This window comes from Macrotis lagotis, chromosome 1 (genome assembly GCF_037893015.1).
Source record: "Macrotis lagotis isolate mMagLag1 chromosome 1, bilby.v1.9.chrom.fasta, whole genome shotgun sequence".
Lineage (NCBI taxonomy): Eukaryota > Metazoa > Chordata > Mammalia > Peramelemorphia > Peramelidae > Macrotis > Macrotis lagotis.
In genome coordinates, this window is record NC_133658.1 from 694886892 (window position 1) to 694908910 (window position 22019).

The 22019-nt window shown below is 34.4% G+C and overlaps 2 protein-coding genes across 5 annotated transcripts in view; both read left to right on the forward strand.

Moving 5' to 3' along the window:
* The window catches only part of LOC141507788 (bile salt export pump-like), a 157461-nt gene that overhangs the window by 72299 nt on the left and 63143 nt on the right, over window positions 1-22019 (forward strand). For 2 of the 4 annotated variants that reach the window (XM_074215772.1, XM_074215774.1), the window contains exon 1: window positions 20712-20776. The exons of 1 other annotated variant lie outside the window; for it this stretch is intronic. The gene's annotated coding sequence lies outside the window, so the exon portion shown is untranslated. Of the gene's footprint in view, window positions 1-20711; window positions 20777-22019 lie in introns of those variants that run through there. One more of the 4 variants, XM_074215773.1, reaches the window with a different exon arrangement.
* Window positions 24-20771, forward strand: LOC141510204 (bile salt export pump-like). Its single transcript, XM_074220231.1, has 6 exons — window positions 24-2359; window positions 5666-5799; window positions 7428-7599; window positions 10804-10928; window positions 13885-14059; window positions 20661-20771. Exons 1-6 carry the CDS (start codon window positions 2294-2296, stop codon window positions 20769-20771), a joined length of 783 nt encoding a protein of 260 aa, XP_074076332.1. The 5' UTR covers window positions 24-2293.

Consider the following 22019-nt stretch of genomic DNA (forward strand, 5'->3'; position numbering starts at 1 on the left):
TCTATTTTTAATTTTTGAATAATGATACAGACAATTGCTATTAAGATTCAAAGGAAGGAAAGATAGATATCTTTAGACTTTGAATTTAAAGAAGAAATCTTTGAGGAGTAGAAATAGTATAGGATGAAGAAGCTTAGAGAAAGTAGCAAGGAAAGTTAATTAGAGTTTAATGAAATGATATTTGTCTTTCATTCTCAGGGAAGATCATGGCAATAGGGGGAGGTGATGTCATGACAATGTGATTTGGATTTGAGTTAGGGGATGCTGTGCTAAGTCACCAATCTCACTTTCTCTACCATCTGAGTACAGTGGTCAGAAATAAATCAGGATGACTGAGATGATCCTAGATGTCAGGCAATTGGGGTTAAGTGACTATTCCAAGGTCACACAGCTAGTATGTGGCCAGTGACTGAGACTGGATTCGAATTCCTGTCCTCTTGACCCCAAGACCAGTGCTCTATCCACTACATCCACCTAGCTACCCACTTTTTTTTTTAAATGAAAAGAACCCCGGACAAGAGAGTTGGAAATCCCAAGTTCCAGTCTCTGCTCTGCCACTAATTTTCTGTGACTTTGAGAAAAATCACATCATTTCTTTGCCTTTCAGTTTTCTTACCCATAAGGAGGAATCAGATTAGATGATTTCTAAGATCCCTTCTAGTGATAAAGTTCAATAACTCTAAGTTGGTATCTTTCTTTTCCTAGAGTTGCAAGTCAATTGTCATTCTGTCCTATCTCTGAAAATGGGATTTTCATGAAGGCAATGGGTTTGTTTTCAATTTTTGCCAACTTAAAGTAATTCCTAAATGTTTCATATCCCCTTATTTCACAATCCTGGTAACTACACTGGGAACATGCCTAAGTGCCTTCCATGCTATTTACTATAAATGCCTTTGGCAGTAGCACTAAGTATAATCCTGGATAATGGAACTACATGAGGTGTACCCAGCATACAGACAAAGCTAATGAAACACATTTTCCCCCATGGGAAAGTGACAGGAACATTTTTTATAACATCACCCTGAGATGGAAGAGCTATAAAATTGGTTTAGACTCCTGGAGGAGGTGACATTAAATCTCCTGAATTACAGCTCACATTATTCTATCTAAGAGACTTTGCAGACAGCCTGTTTGAGATTTTAAAACTTTTTTATATATAGAATTATCATTATATGTTGAGCATGAGTGGAGAAACCACAGCTAGAACACTGGATGGGTGTTCAGGGTCACCTGGACCAGTCCTGACTACAAGATAGCATATGACAATAGACTAGTTTTCATTCCCATGATTTTTCCCTCTCTTTATGTGCCCATTTTCTCAATCTGTAATATGAAAACAGCTGTATTTTTACTGTGTTGTTACTGTGAGTCTTCCTGCTTCATTCTGTGATTCAACTGGAATGACAAGGAGATAAAACAGATTTTTAAATAATTTGAGTTTGGGTCATGAGCTTTTGAAGTCCCTTGAAACCAAGTTCCAATCTATCTTTTCAGCCTCATTGGACATTCCTCCCGTTCCCTTACTCTGTGATCCAACCAAACTTACTACTCTTTGTTCCTCAAATTCAATACTCCACTTTCCTTCTGAGATTCTTAGCACTGACCATCTCTGGAATGTTTTGTGGTTGTTGTTCACTTATTTCAGTCATGTATGACTTTGTGACCCCATTTAGGATTTTCTTGGTAAAGATACTGGAGTGATTTGTCATTTCTTTCTCCAGCTCATTTTAAAGATAAATAAACTGAAGCAAACAGGGTTAAGTGACTTGCCCAAAGTCACAGATTTGAACTCAGGAAGATGAGTCTTTCTGACTTGAGGTTTGATATTGTATACACTGTACCACCTCCCAACCCTCCCTGGAATGTCCTCCCTCCTTAACTCTGCTCCATAGAGTCCCTCTATTCCTTTAATATGCTGCTCAAACACTGCTTTAATATGAAACCTTTCCTAATTCCTTTCCCTTCAGTGTGACAACCCTACCCTCCAAACTCCCTTGTATTTATGTTGTATTTGGATTTATTCATTTTATATTTAGACTGTATATAGTTTATGTATGTTGCTTCCTCCTTTTGAACTTAAGTTGCCTGAAAGTGTTGATTTCTTCTGCATCCCCAATACCTAAACAAAGGACCTAGCACATAATAGGCTTTTAAAATATTTGTTGATTGAGTGTTAATAAATATTATTATCACATCTACCCCTCAATTAAATTCTACCAGGTAGCTTGACACTCAACACTTCTGACTTTTTAAATATTATCTCTTTTGAAGGTTGTTGGACATTGAAAGTGAGATGATCGTATTTGCCAGTTACTATGCTGGAATCGGTATTTTGGTTTTCATCCTGGGATACTTCCAAGTCAGTATCATCATCTGTAATCTTTATATAGTACATGTCACATTTGAAAAATGTTAATTATTCATGGCAAAGAAGTTTCTTGAACCTTCAAGTCAGTAGTCAATCTAAAGATAAAAATAAGTTTCTCAGATTCCCAGATCAGTTTCTCCTTTTCAATAATTCAATATAATTATAGAAGGAAATAGAGAGACAATTCTATCCTGAAAAAAAAGACCAAAAACTTCCTGCAATCTATAATCGAACTAAACCTTACTTCTATCTGTTTTTTTTTTTTTAACCTGGTACTCTCCAGCTCCTATCTTCTTTTCTTTGCCCTGGCTGTTCCCATATTTAGAATAATTCCCTCCTCCCCTTTACTCCATAGAATACCTCTCTTCCTTCAAGATCCAGTCCAAACAACATCTTCTGAATATGAGGCTTCTTTTGATTCCCTCATCTACTAGTAATCCCCTACCAAACTACCTTGTATTTAATTTTCTCAAATTTATTTATATTGATTTTCGTCACACACACACACACACACACACACACACACACACACACACACACACACACACACACAGACAGCCATGAATGTGAATTTCTAGAGAGAAGGGCTTATTTCACTCTTTATACTTCTACAGTGCCCAGCACATAAGAAATGATTGTTGATTGGTTAATTCAAACAGTGGGACAAGCTGAAAATATGGGTGAATTTATGATGACTATACCTTTTTGTTCCACTGCTACCTTGCTATGACCTTCTTTACTGTGACTAGATGAATGTTCCATGACTAATTTGTGACCAGTATCATGAAATTTGTTCAAATCTTCCTGACTGCTAATTATTTTATGGAAAATCTTAACCAATTCATAAAACTTATTACTACCAAAATTGTTTTCCTTTTAAAATTGATAAACTTATTTTTTAAAATTAATTAATTTCTCCTTTTCTTGTTTTTGTTTTCCTTCCCCTTCTACTGATTGCATTCTTCCTTTTCTCCTTTTTCTAAGTTCTCTATTTCTTCCTCTTGATACTAGTAGCTGATCCTAGGAATGAAGTGGTTCATGATAGAGAATTCAGACATTTTATTGATCTACAAAGTTGGGAAATACTAGTGTGGAGAAAAAAGCTATGAACTTAGTTGCCAAAAGTCCTTAATTTTAATCACTTCTGTAATTTACCAGCTTGGTATTTACCTTGGACAAGTTGCTATCTTCTGTGGGGTTTAATTACCTAATCTGTTTATAGGAGGACAGAAATGGTAATGCCTTATTTATAGGATGAATGACCAAATGATGCAATACCTATAGTATTAATATGTTAGTGATAATAATATGTCATATCAAATGTTGTAAGAGTACAAATAATTATGAGACCACTATATACTCAGTGGAGTTGGGTTAATGTCTTTGGTGTGGGAATCAAGGAAAAGTACCTTTTTTTTCCTTTCATTGTTAAATTTGATACCTTATTTCTTTTTTCAATCTGATCACTTTTAGAATGATGGGATATTCCCTTTAGGCAGTGTAAAAAATGTCCTCCATGTGGCACTCACATGAATTTGTTCAAAGTTATTTTGATTCTTAATCAGTTTCTCAGGCAGATTACATTTATGGTGGTAACTCATTTGGGAACAATCATTACCATAATAATAACTAGCATTTATAAAGTGCTTTAAGGTTTCCAAAATGCCTTACAAATAATTACCTTATTTGATTCTCACAGTAATCCTTTGAGGTGAGGTAGAGAAGGTTAAATGACTTGCTCATGGTCACACAGATTGTGTCTGAATTTGAATTTGAACTCAGCACTTCCTGACTCCAAGTTCAATACTTTCTTCAATGTGCCTCCTTTTAGTTTATTTAGAGAATTAAGAATCTATTTCTTTGTTTCCTTCCCATAATGTAAGATCATACAACTAAAACTAGAAGGAATCTTAAAGGCCTCTCCTGTTTTACCTATGAAGAAACTGAGGCTCAAGGAGGTAAAGGGATGTGCCCAAGGCAGTAAGCAGCAGAGACAGCATTTGAGCCCAAGGCTTCAGAGTCAGTGCCACATCTCTCTGCAACATACCAGGGAAGTTTTGATGGTAGTAGACTAGTGCCACATTTCTCTAAAAATCTGACAGCAGTTCAGTGGGAGAGGAGATGATCGGTTTGCTCAAAGCTGGATATGATACCCTCTGCAAAGTCATGACCCAGATTTTGCTAATATTTTCTAAAGAAAAGATTATCTCAGAGTAATAGAGTAAAATTGAACTTCTTTTCCTCTGCTTTCCTAACCAAACTGCCTTTCCGTCCCTTGAAATTTGAAAGATGTAAAGATCCCTGAATGTGACTCAGGTCAGGAGTCCTTCACATGGACCCTTTTGGCAGTCTAGTGAAACCTAAGAACATCCTTTCAGAATAATGCTTTTAAATGCACAAAATAAAATATATAGGAGCACCAAAGAATCCAATTATATCTAAGAAAAGATGTAATTTTCCTCTCCAGCTTCACAGGCCTCCTAAAATCTATTTTCAGATCCTCCACATATTCACATACAAAGTGTCTACTTGACCTTTTTTGCAAAACAAAAATAAATCATTTGTTGGCTACTCTTTTGTGGGAGAAACATCAAATTCATTGCTGACTTAAGACTTCCAAAGATAAAATTATTTTTTGTCAGAATGAATCAACTTGTTTCTCCCTTTATATCTTGGTGGGAGTGTAATACCATGTCCTGTTTTGTGATGGTGAAAAGAAAGTCTCCCACTCCTCTCTTATTCTCCTCTCATATCATGACTTTTGCCTGGTTTGATCTGAGACTTGACTGCTAGCCAGCAACCTATTCCTAAAGACTTATGGGTAACTTTTGTGCACATATATAAAAGAAACCTATATAGGCAATATAGAAGGCTAAGGAATTATGGTTAATCCCTGTAGGACAAGAGGGTAAGATACCTAAATTTGAATCCTATCTCTGTTAATTATCTCAATGACCTTGGGCACTTAATTTCTATGGGCTTTAGTTTCCTTATCTGTTAAATGAAGAGGTCATACAAAATGACGTCTATGGTCCCTTCTGGCTCTACATCTTATGACCCCAAGTCCACAAAAAACCAAAACCCAATACCTTTTTGACAGCTCCTATGCCTTATGAGAACTAAGTAGACAGGTACAGAGTCAGTCACTCATTAATGCACAGCATCTTGTAAATTCTCTCTCTTCTTTTGCTCCCAATGCTATTTTAAAAGTAGTTTGTTATTAGAGTGATAATGTGAAATTTGTTGGAATGGAATTTTAATATCATCATACTAAAAACCTCTATTACTTTTTCCCAGATATGCTTTTGGGTAATTGCTGCAGCTCATCAGACAAAGAAAATAAGACAAGCTTACTTTAGGAAAATAATGAGAATGGAAATAGGCTGGTTTGATTGCAATTCAGTGGGAGAACTGAATACCAGGATCTCAGAGTAAGTAGATTAGCAGCATAACAGTGTTTCAAAATATGGATATCATTGTATATCACAACCAAAGTATTTACTAAAGAAGAGGATATTATCATATATATATATATATATATATATATATATATATATGTATATATAGACACTTTTGGGACACATAGATTTAACTATGCTTTTGGGGCACTTTTTTGGAAATACTATATGTATATATGTATATACACAATCATACATAGATAATACACAAAGTCACAAAGCTTAAACCTGCACTTTGGAATATCCTGTTTACATTCATATATCTACATATGTTTCCAGACTAGATGATACATTGAAATAATTTCTTCTATAATTTTTCTGATGTGTTAATCTTCAAAATGGTACTTCCTAAAAGTGGCATTTTTATGTCTTATATATTGTCATTTTTCCAATGTCATATGATCACATTGTATCTCTTTGTCACATTTTGGTAACTCTCACAACATTCCAAATGTTTACATAGTCTTTTTGTTTCTGACTTGTGGTAGAGAGTTCCGAACTTGTCTTGGTCTGATCAACTACAATTGGACAAACTTTAACTTGTTTCAAATATAGTAATGTCATTTTGATCCTTTTCAAGAATGAAGGCCTGCCTATAACCAACCAACATTGCCAACTTATAATAATTATACAATCACAAATGGAAAACTTACTTTAGTCTCTGGTGATAATCAAAACATGAGAAAGTTGGTATTATGAAAAAGGGAGAAGGGATATTTAAGCCTGAAAAGAAAAAGAAGAGAAAACTGAAGGATAGCATGCAGCAGGAGAATAAAATGGGAAGTTGATTAGCTCACCTAACATAGAAGATAATTGCAGGATCCAAAACATGCTGGAAAAAAGAATAGTTGCAAATGGAAATCACAAATATTGGTCTGCAGCTTTTGGCATGAACTTCTGAATAAGGTCATAATAGAACAGGTTTAGCAAATTGAATTGGACTTGTAAGTCCTTACAAATTAATCCCTGTAGATACAGTTTTTGTGAGAATTTCCAAAAACATGAAATGTTTGGATGCTGCCTATATTGCATATTCCCTGAAACAGAACAGGAATAACTTTTGCTACAGAGTGGAGCTCAATTAGCCACTTCTTTGTAAATCCTTTAAAAAATGCAGACCAAGGGGCGGCTAGGTGGTGCAGTGGATAGAACACCGGCCCTGGAGTCAGGAGTACCTGAGTTCAAAGCCAGCCTCAGACACTTCATAATTACCTAGCTGTGTGGCCTTGGCCAAGCCACTTAACCCCATTGCCTTGTAAAAACTTAAAAAAAAATGCAGACCAATCTGTCTGAAAGATAAGAGAAAATTTTATGTGAAAATAATGGAATGGATTGAATGACTTCCTAAGAGTCCTTATATATCACATTATTCTGTGTTTGAGTAGTATCATAGAATCATAGGTATAGAGTTGAAAAGGAGTATAGAAGTCATCTAGTTCAAACCTCCCCTCCCCCATTTTACAGATGAGAAAACCAAGACATTAGCCTAGTGTACAGTGGAAGGAGACTCATTAACTGGAAATGAATGGAAAACATCTGAAAATGGCATTTCAATGGACAAAACCCAGTTTTTTTGAAATCACAGCATTTCTTATTTGCAGCGATATTAATAAAATCAACGATGCCATTGCTGACCAAGTCGCCGTTTTTATCCAGCGCATGACCACTTGTGTTTGTGGATTTCTGTTGGGATTTTACCAAGGCTGGAAACTGACCTTGGTTATGCTTTCAGTCAGTCCTCTCCTTGGAGTAGGAGCAACAGTCATTGGCCTGGTAAGACTGTCTCTTGGGAATTCATCCATCTTCAGAAAAAACTGATTTCAGTAACACAGCTGAAAGTAGGCAATTGTTTTTCCCTGAGTACCATCTCAAAGAGCATTATTCCTATCAGTTGTCAGCTGTGATGTTTTAGGTCCCTGATAAGACATAAGAGGTATGGCCAGAGATAGGAAAATAGTGAGGAAAAGATACTTCTAAATGTAGTGGTCTCTCTACCAAATAATCAGTGTAATCAATTACCTTTAATGAAAGCATGGGGTCTCATTATTTCATCTTGGGACTTCTTTCTGTCTAGTACAAAGTGTGGTACATAGTGCTTAACAAACCTCACATTCATAAAGCATTTTTAAGGCTTGAAAAGCACTTTTCTCCCCAAACCTCTGAAACAGGCACTACACCCATTTTACAGATGTTTGTGGAATGTCATAGTCCTAATCATTATAGCTTTTTGGTAGAAGGAAGCATAAGTGTTTAGGAGTAGCCTAAGCTATCAAAACAAACTTAACTTAATGACAATGAGCATTACTTATTATCATTATTATTATTATTATTATTTATTATTCCATACTAGAAGAAATTCATATTAGAACAAATAATAAACTAGATGAGTCTAAAACTCAAGCACAAAGAGTATGTTAAAAATATACTGTTCTAGACTGAGAAAAAAATTCTGTTCTAGGCTGAGCATATTTCCCATTATAACTGAAAACAGATTCATAGACCATTTCAAAAGCTGGCATAAATCTCCATAGCTAACTTATCAATCAGAATTGGCAAACTCTATCTGACACAAAAGTTTCGCTATAGGATGAGGGAGGTAATAAGCATGATTAAGTAATTCAGGTGCTAAGCACTTTACAAATATTATCATTTTTGGTCATCAACAGCCCTATGAGAGAGGCATTATTATTGTCTCCATTTTACAGCAGAGGAAACTTGCAGAAAGGGGTTAAGTGACAAGTTAAGTAACATTGACTTGCTCACAGCTAGTTAGTATCTGAGACTAGATTTGATTTCAAGGTTTCCTGACTCCAGTTCTAGTACTGGATTCACTGTGCCACCTAATTGCTTCATAATAATATAATTAAAAGGTTAGATCAGGAATTCTTATTTTTTTTTGTTTGTTTCATGCATCTATTTTACAATCTCCTCAATATAATGTCTTTAAATGCATTAAACACAATATAGAGGATTACAGAGGAAACCAGTCATATTGAAATGCTTATCAAAATGTTTTTAAAAATCAAGCTCACGTACCCCAGGTCAAGAGATTTTATAAGATGGTCTTATATTTAAATCCTTTTGGTATTTAGATAACCAAACTCTCTTGGTTATAGTCCAAAATGGACTATATACCAACATCTCTTACACATGTTCTTTTCTCACCTTAGCCACAGTATTCTTATATAGGCTTTCATTACCTTTTGCATAGATTATCACAATAGCCCTCTAATTGTTCTTGTTGCTCCTCTCTCCTTGCTAATCCATACTCCACTCAGTTGCCAAACTAATATTCCTGATATATTAATCTGATTCTTTACTCCTTATTGCCTTAAGGACAAAATACACATACACCCTGTTTTATTTCACTTCACTATATTGAGCTTTGCAGATATTGCATTTTTACAAATTGAAAGTTTGTGGCAACCTTGTGTCATGCAAGTTTATTAGCATCATTTTTCCAAAAGCATGTGCTCACATTGTATCTCTTTGTCTCATTTTAGTAACTCTTGCAACATTCCAGACGTTTTCATTACTATTTTATCTGTTATCATATACTGAGATCAAGGATTTTAATGCTACTATTATAATTGTTTTGGGATGCCACAACCCACCCCATAAGATGGTGAACTTAATCGATAAATGCTGTATGTGTTATGACTGCTCCATAGACTAGAAGTTCTCCAGTCTCTCTCTCTCAGCTTCCTCTGGTCTCCCTATTCCTGAGAGAGACACAACAATATTGAAATCAAGCCAATCAATAACCCTACAATGGCCTCTAAGTATTCAAGTAAAAGGAAGAGTCAACTGAGCTAGCAAACTTCATTATTGCCTTAAGAAATTGCCACTGCCACTCCAGCCTTCAGCAACCACTGCCCTGATCAGTTAGTAGCCACTGCCATCAAGGCAAGACCCCCCCCCCTTACCCCTACCCCTCATCAGCAAAAAGATTACAACTTGCTGGAGGCTCAAATGCTGATTAACATTTTTTAGCAATAAAATATTTTTAATTAAGATATGTACATTGTTTGTTTTGACATAGAACTATTGCACATTTAATAGACTACAGTATAATATGAGCATAATTTTTATCTGCACAAGAAATCCAAAAAAATTATGACATAGTTTATCATGCTATTTACTTTATTGTGTGGTCTGGAAGTGAATCTACAATATCTCTGAGGTATGTCTGTATAAGCTCCTTACTTTAGTCTTTAAAATTCTCCCCATTCTGGCTCTTACCTGTCTAACCAGACCTTCTGACTGGTCTTATCAGCATTCCACCTATGTTCTTCTTGCCTTTGTACTGGTTGGTGGCCTTATTTGACTATACTATACCCCTTCCTGATTCTCATCTCTTAGAATCTCCAAGTTCTTCAAGTAGCAACTCAAGTTTTGCTTCCTCTTGGAAGCCTTCTTAACTTTCCCTCCCACCTTTACTCATCTTCTCTTCTTCTTTCAGTTTCCTTGTATTTACATAACTGTAAGTGATTTATATCCCCCTATCCCACCTGACCCCCAGGTAGAATTTAAACTCCCCTACTACAGATTTCATTGAACCCTGAGAGATTAATCTATAACAGTTACTTAATAAATAGTTGTTCTATTTGTCTAATCGAATCATCATAAGAGGTAGGCATTTATATAATTTTAAGATTTGTAAATTACTTTAAATGTGTTAATTCATTAATGATAATTCAATAAACTAATGATTTGCTTCTCACAACAACTTTGGGAAGTAGGTATTGTGATTATCCCCATTTTCCCATCTCATCTAAAGATGAGAAAAACTTAGACTAGGAGAAATTAAATGATTTGCCCAATGGGATTTGAAAGTAGTTCTCCTTGACTATTGTTTCATGTAGCTGCTTTGTCATGCAGAGAAATGGTTTATTTAGTAAGAGAATGCACCACAATGACAAATTAGCTGACTTTATTACACTGTGTCTGGTTTTTCTCTCTCGATTGTTCTTTCAGAGTGTGGCCAAACTCACTGGCAGAGAGTTGAAGGCATATGCCAAAGCTGGATCTGTAGCTGATGAAATTCTTTCCTCAATTAGAACAGTGGCTGCTTTTGGTGGTGAAAAGAAAGCGGTAGAAAGGTTAGTTCCTTTGTATTTTTCGAATAAAAATGTTGTTTTTATTTTTAAGTGTCACTAGTGTCTTCCCCATTATCTTAACTGCCTCAACTTAGTTCCTAAAACACTGATAACTATTTCAAGAAATTCAACAGAAGATAGGAAAATACAATAGATAGTGCCTCCTACAAACTGGCTTCAACTTATGTTTTCACTGGAATTTTACATTGTGCCCTTTCAACCATTTTGTGTTCCAGACAATTAGAATCACTAATCACTACTTTTCCCTGGAACTCAACTCAACATTCCATTTTGAGTTTCACAAGACATTCTCTATGCTTGAAATTTGTTCCTTCCTAATTTCCATCTTCCAGAATTCCTCCCCGCCCATGGTTCCTTTCCAGTACCTAGAACCTTATCCCAAGCCATCCACCCCATCAATTTCTATACTAGCCATGTCTAAAACTATTAATCTCTTACAAGTTTATAATGTATTCATCACAGTTCTAAAGTTTTTCAAAGTTGTTTTTCTCTATAAAGTTGTTTTCATAGAATAAATAATCTTTTCCTGGTTCTTTTTTCTTTACTCTGCATCAATTTATATATGTATATATATATATATATATATATATATATATATATATATATCTGGGGAGTATAGGCCTAATTGTAGTTTATCTGGATCAAGAAATATATGTGCATTTTGGTAATTTTATGGGCATATTTCTAAGTTGCTTTCCAGAAATTCTGGACCAATTCACAACTTTACCAACCATGTAGCTATTTCCTCACAAACTCTCTGATATTTGTCATTTCTTTCTTTTTTCATCTGCCAGATTGGTTATATATGAGGTAGAATATCAAAGTTTCTTTAAATTGTGTTTTTCTAATTATTAGTTATTTAAAGCACCCCCCCACTGTGATTACTAAGGAGTTGTATTTTTTTTTCTTTTTAAAACTGTCCTATCCTATATTTTGAAAACTTTTCATTTCATACTGAGGGAATGACTCTTGATCTTATAAATTTGATTCAGTTCCTTATATCTTGGAAATAAGACACTTATGAGAGAAACTTATTGTAAAAATTTTTCCTCAGTCTGGTCCTTCATGGCCAAGCAAAAGTCTAAATTATTTTCTACAAGGCAGATTTTCACATATATGAATATAGTTATCACTTCCCCTTATTTTGTCTTTTCTAATCTAAACATTCCTATACCATGAGATCTCCAGGCCTTTCACAATCTTCACTGTCCTTCTCTGAACACTTTATCAACAAAACTTATCAATTATTGTTCCATATGGTGCCTGATCAGGAAAACTTCTACTTCCTAAGATTAAATTAGCTCTGCAGGACTGCCGTTTCTCACTGTTCACTCATATTGAAGTTCATTAAAAATCCCTAGGTCTTTTTTAGATGATGTTCCCTATCTTACATTTCTAAAATTGATTTTTGAATCCCAGTTTAAGACTTCACATTGATCTCTATTATATTTCATTGTATTTGATCTAACCCAGTGGTATCAAGCTCAAATAGAAAACTGGTTTGCAGCACAAGGAAGGATTGTGGACTGCAGAGATCTGCAAACTGTCTTCTAATACCGCAAGATCTATTTAATTCTTACTGTGTCTTCTTGTGTCTCAACCACCCTCTAAGCTTTGGGTTGTCTATAAAATCAATAAACATGCCATTTCTACCTTTATCCAAATCACTGACATGGGTCACATAAAGATTGAAAGAGTCCTCCACAGGAAACTTCATTCCAAGTTCTCATGGTCCAGTTATTAATGCAGTTCTAAATCTATCTAAGTGCATTTTTGTCTCTACCACATCACTCTATTCTTTTCTTAAGACTGACATGAGAGACAAGTGTCAGATGCTTTGCCAAAATCCAAGAAAGATATATCTGCTAATATTTCCAAGATCTACAAGTTTAGTAGCCATTTTTAAAAAGGAAGTCTGGCCTGACTTATTTTTGATAGTCACATTGGCTCATTGAGAGCTTTTCCTAGATGTTTAAAAAGATTTCCCTTTAATAATATGTTGTAAGAATTTGCTAGGAGTTGATCTCAAATTCAACTTTTTTCCTTTTTTTGTTTTTAAAAAATCAGGACAGTTGCTCTTCCTCATTTCTGAACTGAAAGGCTTTATAGGATTTGCAGAAATCCCTCTGCCTCTTCTGATAGGTAAAATGTTAGAGTGGAAACATTACAAAATTTGGAGACAATGGTCATGCTTGAAAATCTGATTGTAACATTGTAACTACACTTGGTTTCTTCATTTTTAAAAGTTAGATTGACTAATCTTTGATATTTTTTTTGCCCTAAAGTTACAGTCTTAAAATTTTAAGAGGTCAAACTATACACTGCAAAGTCTTCCAAAATCAATAATTATTGAATGATGGACTATTTGATTGAAAGGTCTTTCCAAAGTCATATAATTCAGATTTTACCTGAAGTAAAAATCTTCCTCTGAATTTACCTTATCCTTGAAACTTGTTAATTATTTTATTGTTAATAATAAATTGAAGTCATAATATTTTTATGCCATATTGCTCTGTAAATAAACAAAGAACTTGAAATGAGATCTCTGTGGGGGGATAAAAAAATTACATAAAGATACGATGAAAAACTGTGTTCATACAAATTCATACAAATGAAAAATAGATTGCTTTGTTATGATTGGGGAGGTAGGAGGTAGGTTAGTTATCTAAAGTAGAAAACTTTTGGAATGTAAGCTCAGTAAGTTTAAATTTTTTTCAATTCTCAAATTTATTAAAAATAGAACATGTGGAATAGAAACCACAGAATGTCTTGGGGTGGATGGTTAAAATTGCAGATCACGATCCAGAAACACCATGATGTTGTAATTATTTGTGTGGGGGAACTATGTTCTATGACAATGGGATAGGAAATAATTTTCTAACTATATATTCCCAATAATTGTAAAGCATGTCCCTTTTTCTTTGTTCTTTCTTCACAGGTATGAAAAAAATCTTGTGTTTGCCCAACGCTGGGGGATTCGAAAAGGGATCATAATGGGATTATTTACTGGCTATATGTGGTGTATCATTTTTATGAGTTATTCATTAGCCTTCTGGTATGGTTCAAAACTTGTCCTAGAAGAAGGTGAATATTCACCAGGAGTTCTTTTACAGGTACTTTAGAGTCTAGTGATGTTTCTTTTCATTTCGTCTGGTTTCTCAGGAAAGTGTTATTTATTCCCTTAGTTTCCAAGCAAGGAAAGCATCACTGATTTAATAGTGTTTAATTTTGTCTATCTGCAAAACCACGATATGCCTCTGCATTTTATGGGGAATGATCTTGAATTGGTTGGATCAAAAGTTTAATGATTTGCAATTAGCCAGAGTTTTTATAGCTATAAAACAATGGCTGTTTGAGTGCAACCCAGAAGATAATACACCATGAAATGAAAAGCCAACCATGCCCTTAGTTGAAAATTAGTTGGATCATATAGTTGAGCTGTATTATAGCATGTACTGATAGGCATAATTGTGCAACATAATAGTTTATTAAGTATTGGGCCAATAATATCCTCAACTAAGCAGATAATGAAAATATATATATTATTGACCATTTGGACCTTCTATAGGTGGCTCCACAGCTATTATATTTCAGAATACATTTTAAGTTGCCTTTTCTGAAGTAGTAATATTAGTGAATTTATTCAGAGTGCTAAGAGGTAGGGAAAGATAGTACAGTTGGGTACTGATCATTGCAAATAATCAATTTCCTGAAATGATTGTACTATTCAAATTGGAGCTGCATATTTTCATTGTTCTGGGACCAATGAACCTATTTTTTATAATTATGTCTGAATATTGTGATTTTGATTAAATGCAACCTGGTCACATAATTCACTATTTGCACTAATTTACACTTAATTACAGTTTTTTTTTGTTAAGGACTTCGTCTATTCAAATAAAGTATCATCCTTATCTTGAAATACTCAGCATATATATTCTGAACAAAAATAATGTTCTGTACAAAAATAGATTAGTTGGAAACGGAAGTGTGGGATTTATTGTTTTGCTATGCTTATACTATCAAAGAAAAGTGAACAGAATTTTAACTGATTGATTTCTAATATATATAATTTTCAGTAATGAATGCATAGTAAATCTATAAAGTCATTGCCTTCTCCGTTTCAAGAGCATTTATCTACTGATTCTTAAGTAATAAAAGTAGCTCCTTCCACAATTGGCCCCATTGGTTATTCTAAGAATAAAATGCATGGTAGGTATCTCTGGCATCTTAGGTTTTGTGGAGATCAAATGAGATAATGTATGCTAAGCCTTAAATCATTCCATAATGATGATGATGACCAAGTTATTATCTATTAGCATTATCCAGAATTTCCCCCAAAGTTGTGAATAGATAATTATGTTCTATAAGAATAAATAAAAATACAATTTGTTAGTAATCAAATCAAACTTTGAGCAAAATTAATTCAAAAAACTTCATGATATTCACAATCTTTATAAGATGCTTGTAGATTTAGAGCTAGAAGAGATGTTTGATGTCATCTAACTCAACCCTCCTCTTAACCAAGAGGTATGATGACTTGCCCAATGGCATATAACTGATACTTAGAAGCTCAGGGACTGTGATTGTGAATCTAATACTCTTTCCACAATGATGTGAGTGTTGCTTTTATATCATTGAATCAAATCTTTGGAGAATTGCTGGAGTAAAGAAAAAGGCATCTCAGTGAAACAGTAAGATTCCCTAATGGCTCTCAGAAAATTCTTGCACCTGTAACGCTGGGCAAGTCAGTTTCTTCTCTTTCACCAAAAAAAAAAGTATCTTCAACAGTGTTTGCTGAGTTCTAAGTCCACAAACTCTCCTTTCTCTTCCTTTTGTTTAATCATCCATCTTTTTTTCCTATCCAACTCCCATTTTCTCAATTTAGATTAAGTAGATTCCAAACTTTACCGTCCCTAGCTTTCTTTAAGTGACTCAGGGATGTTGATATCTTAGGAAGACAAAGAGGCAGTAGAGGCTTTAGAAAATAAATGGAAGTTAGCTTGTTCTCTAGAGCAAGGAAATCTGTTCAAACCAACAATGCAAACTAGAATTTATCTTTGGTAAAGTCTTAGCTCTCTTTTTGCTCTTCTCTTCCTGATATCTCCTCTACCTGTCCTTTAGGAACCCAGGGTCTTTCTGCTGCCTTCAGGGGGCTGATCAAAATTCCTTCATTATAATATTTCATCCAGCTCTGATTTTCCCACTGTGTCCCATGTTTCCCAAACACTTCTCACTTTATTATTTCTTCTACCCTAGCCTCACATCAATCCCTAACAAAGACTCATATTCCTTTGGTGTAGATTACAGAATCTGAGAAGTATTTTTAAGAAATGTTATAGTTGGGCATGGTGGCCTGGTACTAGGGAAGTAAAACCTTGTAGACTGTTTGAGTTCTTCTAAACTGCAATAGAACTAGGCTTAAGTAGTTAAGTCAGTCACCAATTTATTAGCTCCTGCCTCTAAGGAGGACCAAATCCATTCTGGCCAAAAATGGAGCTTAACTGGGAAGGAGAAAAGACCAGGAGTTGATCATTAGAAAGACTGGACTGTGTGTGGTCACTGCACTTCTAACCTGGACAAGATGGGGATTTCTAGTCTTAAAAACCCAGTCCATTTAAACCTCTGGACTTTTTCAATAGAAATGATTGTTTAGCCATGATTCCCTGATTCTAAATTTGTAAATTTCATTTTTTAGCCCAATTGTAAAATTTAACATTTATCTCTATCTTATTTAAATTAGATCATCATTCTAGAGTGCTGAGAACTTCCTTACTCCAGGTTCTTAGGTGCAATATATTAACTTTTTCGTGGTTAGCTTTCTTCTCTAATATTCATGTTATGTGTTGATGTTTGTTCTTCATTTCCAAAGAAGGCCATGACATCATAGAAGCAGTGACATGACATGAACATGAATTGGATTTGAGTGAGGGAGTGCTGTACTAAGTCACTAGCCTCGCTTTCTCCAATAGAGCCATCTGGATCCAGTGACCAGATGTGAATTAGGATGCTAGAGATGGCCCCTAGATGAGAGTCAGTCAAGATTAAGTGACTCAGCCAAGGTCACAAAACTAGTAAGTGTCTGAGGTAGGATTTGAACTCAGGTCCTCCTGATTTCAGGGCTGGTGCCCTACCTATTGTGCCATCTAGCCACCCAATGCCAATGTATATCTGTAAGGATATCATTTATACCTTCATCCCAGTAACTGATGAAAATATTGAATTGTACATATACAAGGACAGGTTTCTGTGACTCTCCACTAACTATTTCCCCCTTAGTTGGCACGGCACTGATCAACAAATGGTTCTCTGTGTATAGTCATTACGTCAGTTCCAAATCCATTTAAAAGTAAAGTCATTTAGATTATATATTTCTCTCTCACAAGAATAAGGTTATCACATAATTTGAAATCTAGGCATATAACTTTATATAATATATATGTATCTATATCTGTATTTCAATATAATTTCTTAGATCTACCAGGTTTGTTGCTTTTTCAAAAAAAAAAGAAATTTTATTAATTTTATAGTAATTTGGCAAAGCCATACTGATTTTTAGTAATTACAAATCCAAAACTCAAATAAATCTGTTATCTTACTGATATGAATATTCCTTCTATCAATAAAAATTGAACCTCATTCATAACTTCTTACTCTGTATTATTCTTGTATAAATCATCTAATAAATCTAATAGTGGGAGTACTCAGAATCCTGAGGACATTGATCTTGTCCTATTGACATTGCAAAGATACTAAGAGAGCCCACTATTTTTGAAGGACAATTTTTTTAAAAAATCCTAGCTATATTCTCAGATATCTTTCTAGTCAACAAAACTCATTTTATATTAAATGACTTTCCCATTTTGAATTCCTTATCTTCAACTGGAAGTAAAAATTGAGACATCCTCTCCTACCCACAGTGACCAAGGTCTTCAGTTATTTGCCCCTTCTTTCCCCTGACTATCTATATTGTTCTTAATAATGCTTCCTAAGTTCCTTCTGGAGGTATTTGTGCAAACATGAATCACCAGACTTCTTGTGTTTCTAATGTCTAATTACCCCACTAGTAATACCTGACTATGTAGTCTGGGCTATCTTTGTGCTAAAACTAAATGAAAAAGAAGGAAGTTGAGAAAGCCTGAGTTGTAACTGAAGTCACAGCCTAGCCACTGTGCCCATGTCTAGGCAGTTTCCTTAATCCAGTCAAAACATGTTGAGGTCTCTCTTAACTTTGAAAAACAAAATGCTTGCCTTGAATCTTCCACCCCTTCAAACTATTATCGTCCAATTATCTCTCTTCCTTTTCATTGTTTATCTTTTAGAAAGGGTAGTTTATTCTAATTTCTTCTCCTACTTGCTCACCTATTCATACCTCAGACCCTGGAAATCTGACTTCTAACTTGAAATTCTCCCTCAAAAATCACTAAAACTCTTAATTGGCAAATCAACAGGTTTTTCTCAGTACATATTCTTCAATTCTCTGAAAATTTCAATTGATAGATTACTTGCAGAGTGTAAAATGGGATGTTAGATTTCTAATCACATAACAGAATTCAGATTCTAATCTTGTGGCTAACTCTCTCAGAGATCTTAGTAAAACCATTTAGCTTTTCTTGTCCTTGTTTTCCTCATTGGAACAATGAAGAAGACAGATTAGATTATTTCTTATATTATTCAAATTTTTTGAGGGCATATTGTCTTTGTCCCAATAATGATCTATATTGTACTATGCATGCTTGTGTGAAAATAGCACTGGACTTTGATTGGGCAGGCTGAGGTTCAAATCCAGTTGCTGGTTATCAATTGATATGTGACCAAAGACAAAGCATTGCCACAAGCTCTATCTTACTTATCTGAAAAAAAATGGGGATGATAGCATCTATTTTGATTAAAAAAAAAAGAGTTTGGTTATAATTAAGTAAGATAATGAATTTAAAAGCACTTATGTATATATTATTTCCTCCAGTAGAGTACAAATTCCACAAGGACAGGAACTATAGTGCTGTTTCTTGTACCCCTGTCACCTAGGATACTAGGGTACAGAAAGCACTTAATAAATTTAAATATAACTGCTAGGCTTATATCCCAAAGAGATCAATGAAATAAGGGGAAAAAAAGGTCTTATTTATATAAAAATTACCTATAACAGGTTGAGGGAATTGTGTGTGTGTGTGTGTGTGTGTGTGTGTGTGTGTGTGTGTGTGTGTATGTGTGCGTGTGGTGGTGGTGATGGTGGTGGTGGTGGTGGTGGTTGTAGTAGTAAAAAAACTAGAAATGAAAGAGATGGACAATTATTGAGAAATGGTCAAATGGTCAAATAAGTTGCAGTAAATAAATGTGACATAATACCATTTGTTATAAGAAATAAGCAAATAGAGGGTGGCCCAATGGACAGAGTACCAACTCTGGAGTCAAGAGGACCTGGGTTCAAATCAGACCTCAGACATTTAATACTTAACTTAGTTATGTGACCTTGGGCAAGTCTCTTAACCTCATGGCCTTGCAAAAGCTAAAAAAAAAATTAAAATTAAGCAAATAGGTTATTTCAGGGACATAAAAATATTTATATGAATGGGAGCCAAGCAAACTAAGCAGAACCAAGAGAATTTATGCTATAATGTTAATATAATACAAAATGAACAGTTTTGAATATATTTATTAACTGATGAATTAAATGAGCAAAACAGAACAATTTATATAATAACACCATTTTAAGGATCAATAGCTTTTAAAACTATAAGAATTATGATCAATGCAATGACTATCATTGATTTCAGAGGTCCAATTATCTTGACAGAAAATAAGGTATATATGTAGGCATATAGACATACATACATTTATATTCAGAAAATGGGAGACTTTGTTATGTTTTACGATGCATATATGTTATGAAGAATTTTTCTTTTTTAATGGAGTTGAGGATATAGATAGAGAAAATTAATTTCTGTTCATTAAAATATTTAAAAATATAAAGGTTGGGAGCTATTATGGAAGTGGAGTATTGTATTAATTTTCAGATGAGGCCTGTTTTGCTTAATTGTTTTATTTTGCTACAAGAGATCTTTAATGAAATGGAGAAAATAAAAGAGAAATTTTTATGATGTAAAAACAGAACAACACATCAATACATTTTTAAAGGAAAAAATAAATACCCATTTAATTACAAAATAGATCCTAAACTTTAGTAACTTTTTTGGAGGAAGGGGGAGTATAGTGGGAGAATAAATAAATACCAAAATCTCTAGAGATGATACTACGTTATTAGAATTAATAAATTAATATTGAATGAGACTGAATTTATTTGATTTCCTCTCCTTATAAACTGCCTTTGTAGCAGAACTCATAAATATGAATTAAAGGCCAAATCTTTCACAAGAATCATATTTTTAAAGTAATTCTTATTAGGCAGATTAGGTTTCCAGCACTCCAGAAGATATATCTATCTAGGATTTGCCTCATCAGTCCCAGATGATCCCTAATGGAAGTTATGAGACCTCTTTTGCAAAAACAGTACCAGAGAAAGTTGTGAAATTTTAGAAGTAAAACAGGACATTCTTTTTTTGTTTCCTAGAGGATAGCATAGAACTTTCAAACTACCAGCAACCTTATAATCTTTAGTAATCATTTGAATGATCTTGAAGATTTTTCAAAACCATAGAAAGTTCAAGTAGATATACTGATGGATAATTATAGTAATGCATCTTCACATTTCAGGTATTCTTTGGAGTCTTTGGTAGGAGCTTTAAGCCTTGGTCAGGCAATCACCTTGTCTGGAAGTTTTTGCCACAGGAAGAGCTGCCGCTGCTAACATCTTTGAGACAATAGATCGGGTATGTATTAATCAATTTATAGACCACTAAACTGTTTTAAAACAAATATAATAGTAACCAATATTTATATTACCCTTTAAATGTTGGCAAAGTGCTTTATATGTTATCTCAATTGATTCTGTGAGATATGATCTCATCCCTATTTTATAAAGTAGAGAAACTGAGGTCAAGAGAGGTAATGTGATTTACTCATGCTGATATAATTAACATCAGTCAGCCAATTTATTAAATATTAAATATTAAATATTTTCTATATGCTAGTCACTGTGGTAAGCTCTGTTCACACATCAAAAAATAAAGTAAAAGTTACAAACAATGCTTTCAGAGTTCACATGTCTAATGTGAAAGACAACTTATATACAATAAGATATATACCAGATAAATTGGAGATAATCATCAGAAGGAAGGTATGGCATCAAGGAGAATTGGAAATGCTTTTTATAAAGATGAGATTTTTAGCTAGAACTGGAGATAGGGTGGTACAATATCCTTTTGTCTTTATTTCCCCTAGAACTAAGTAGAGTTTAGGACATCTTGAATTTAAGATGCCTGTGGTGCTTCCAGTTTGGATATGTCCAGGAAGTAGCAAGAGACTCCTGGGAATCAAGAAAGATTAGGGGGGATCAGGGGTTCGAGGAATCATCTTTATAGTGATGATCATTGAATCTTTAGGAGCTGATGAGGTCACTAAGTGAAAGAGCATCAAGAAGACCAGAAGCATACCTATGACAGACCCTTTGGAGAGATCTACTGATAATGGAAACAATCTAGGTTAAGATCCAGAAAGGAAGTGGTCAGAACAAGACAAGAATATCAAGGAAAAGAGGGTGGTCAATGGTGTCAGAGGATGCAGAGAGGCCAAGAAGGAGAAGAACTGAGAAAAATGTCTTTAGATTAAGAGAGCATTAGTAATTGCGGAGGGACAATTTTAGTTGAATGATCAGGCTGGAAGCCAAGCTTTAGAGTTTAAAAGAGAGTGAGAGGAGAGGAAATGGAGATATAGAAAAAAAGACCTCAATGAGTTTAGTGACAAAAGACAAGAGATGTGAGGACAATAGCTAGCAGGGATCAAACAAGGAGGTTTTTTTTTTTTTGTATGATTGGGGAGATATCAGCATGTTTATAGGCAATAGGATAACAACCAGGTGACAAGGAGTGATATATATTATCTTGTTGCTCATAAATGATTTGCTCAGTCAGGGTCAGAGAGATAATGTCTGAGGCAGAATACAAACTTAGATTC